The 317-nt window shown below is 42.3% G+C and overlaps 1 protein-coding gene across 2 annotated transcripts in view; it reads right to left on the reverse strand.

Moving 5' to 3' along the window:
* The window catches only part of IFT57 (intraflagellar transport 57), a 61,578-nt gene that overhangs the window by 53,126 nt on the left and 8,135 nt on the right, over positions 1-317 (reverse strand). For both annotated transcript variants that reach the window (XM_006170768.3, XM_027769205.1), the window contains one exon: positions 49-139. In XM_006170768.3, the coding sequence (XP_006170830.3) occupies positions 49-139 (91 nt within the window). The remainder of the gene's footprint in view (positions 1-48; positions 140-317) is intronic.

Genomic DNA, 317 nt, shown 5'->3' on the forward strand with positions numbered 1-317 from the left:
AAAGAGACCCAAAGTGAAGATAAGCTGAAAGTTCAACAACACACATACCACAAAGTCTTCATCCACTTTATTTAATGTTAATTCTGCATCATCTTCTGGAACAGTTTCTTCTTCTAATTCTTCCACTGGGTACGATGGCCTAAAATAATAAGGCTTAATATGAAAAGAGAAATTTCTTTTAATTGTAAGACAAAAAGGTATGGGACCAGCAGCTAGCGTAATGGCTATGTCACTGAACTTCCATGTAGCCGACTGCGGTTCGAGTCCTAGACCCGGGGGCTTAAAACTCATGCCGGGCAGGGAACCAGCAGCTCGCG

The sequence above is a fragment of the Tupaia chinensis genome, unplaced genomic scaffold (assembly GCF_000334495.1).
Source record: "Tupaia chinensis unplaced genomic scaffold, TupChi_1.0 Scaffold148904_1, whole genome shotgun sequence".
Classification (NCBI taxonomy): Eukaryota; Metazoa; Chordata; class Mammalia; order Scandentia; family Tupaiidae; genus Tupaia; species Tupaia belangeri.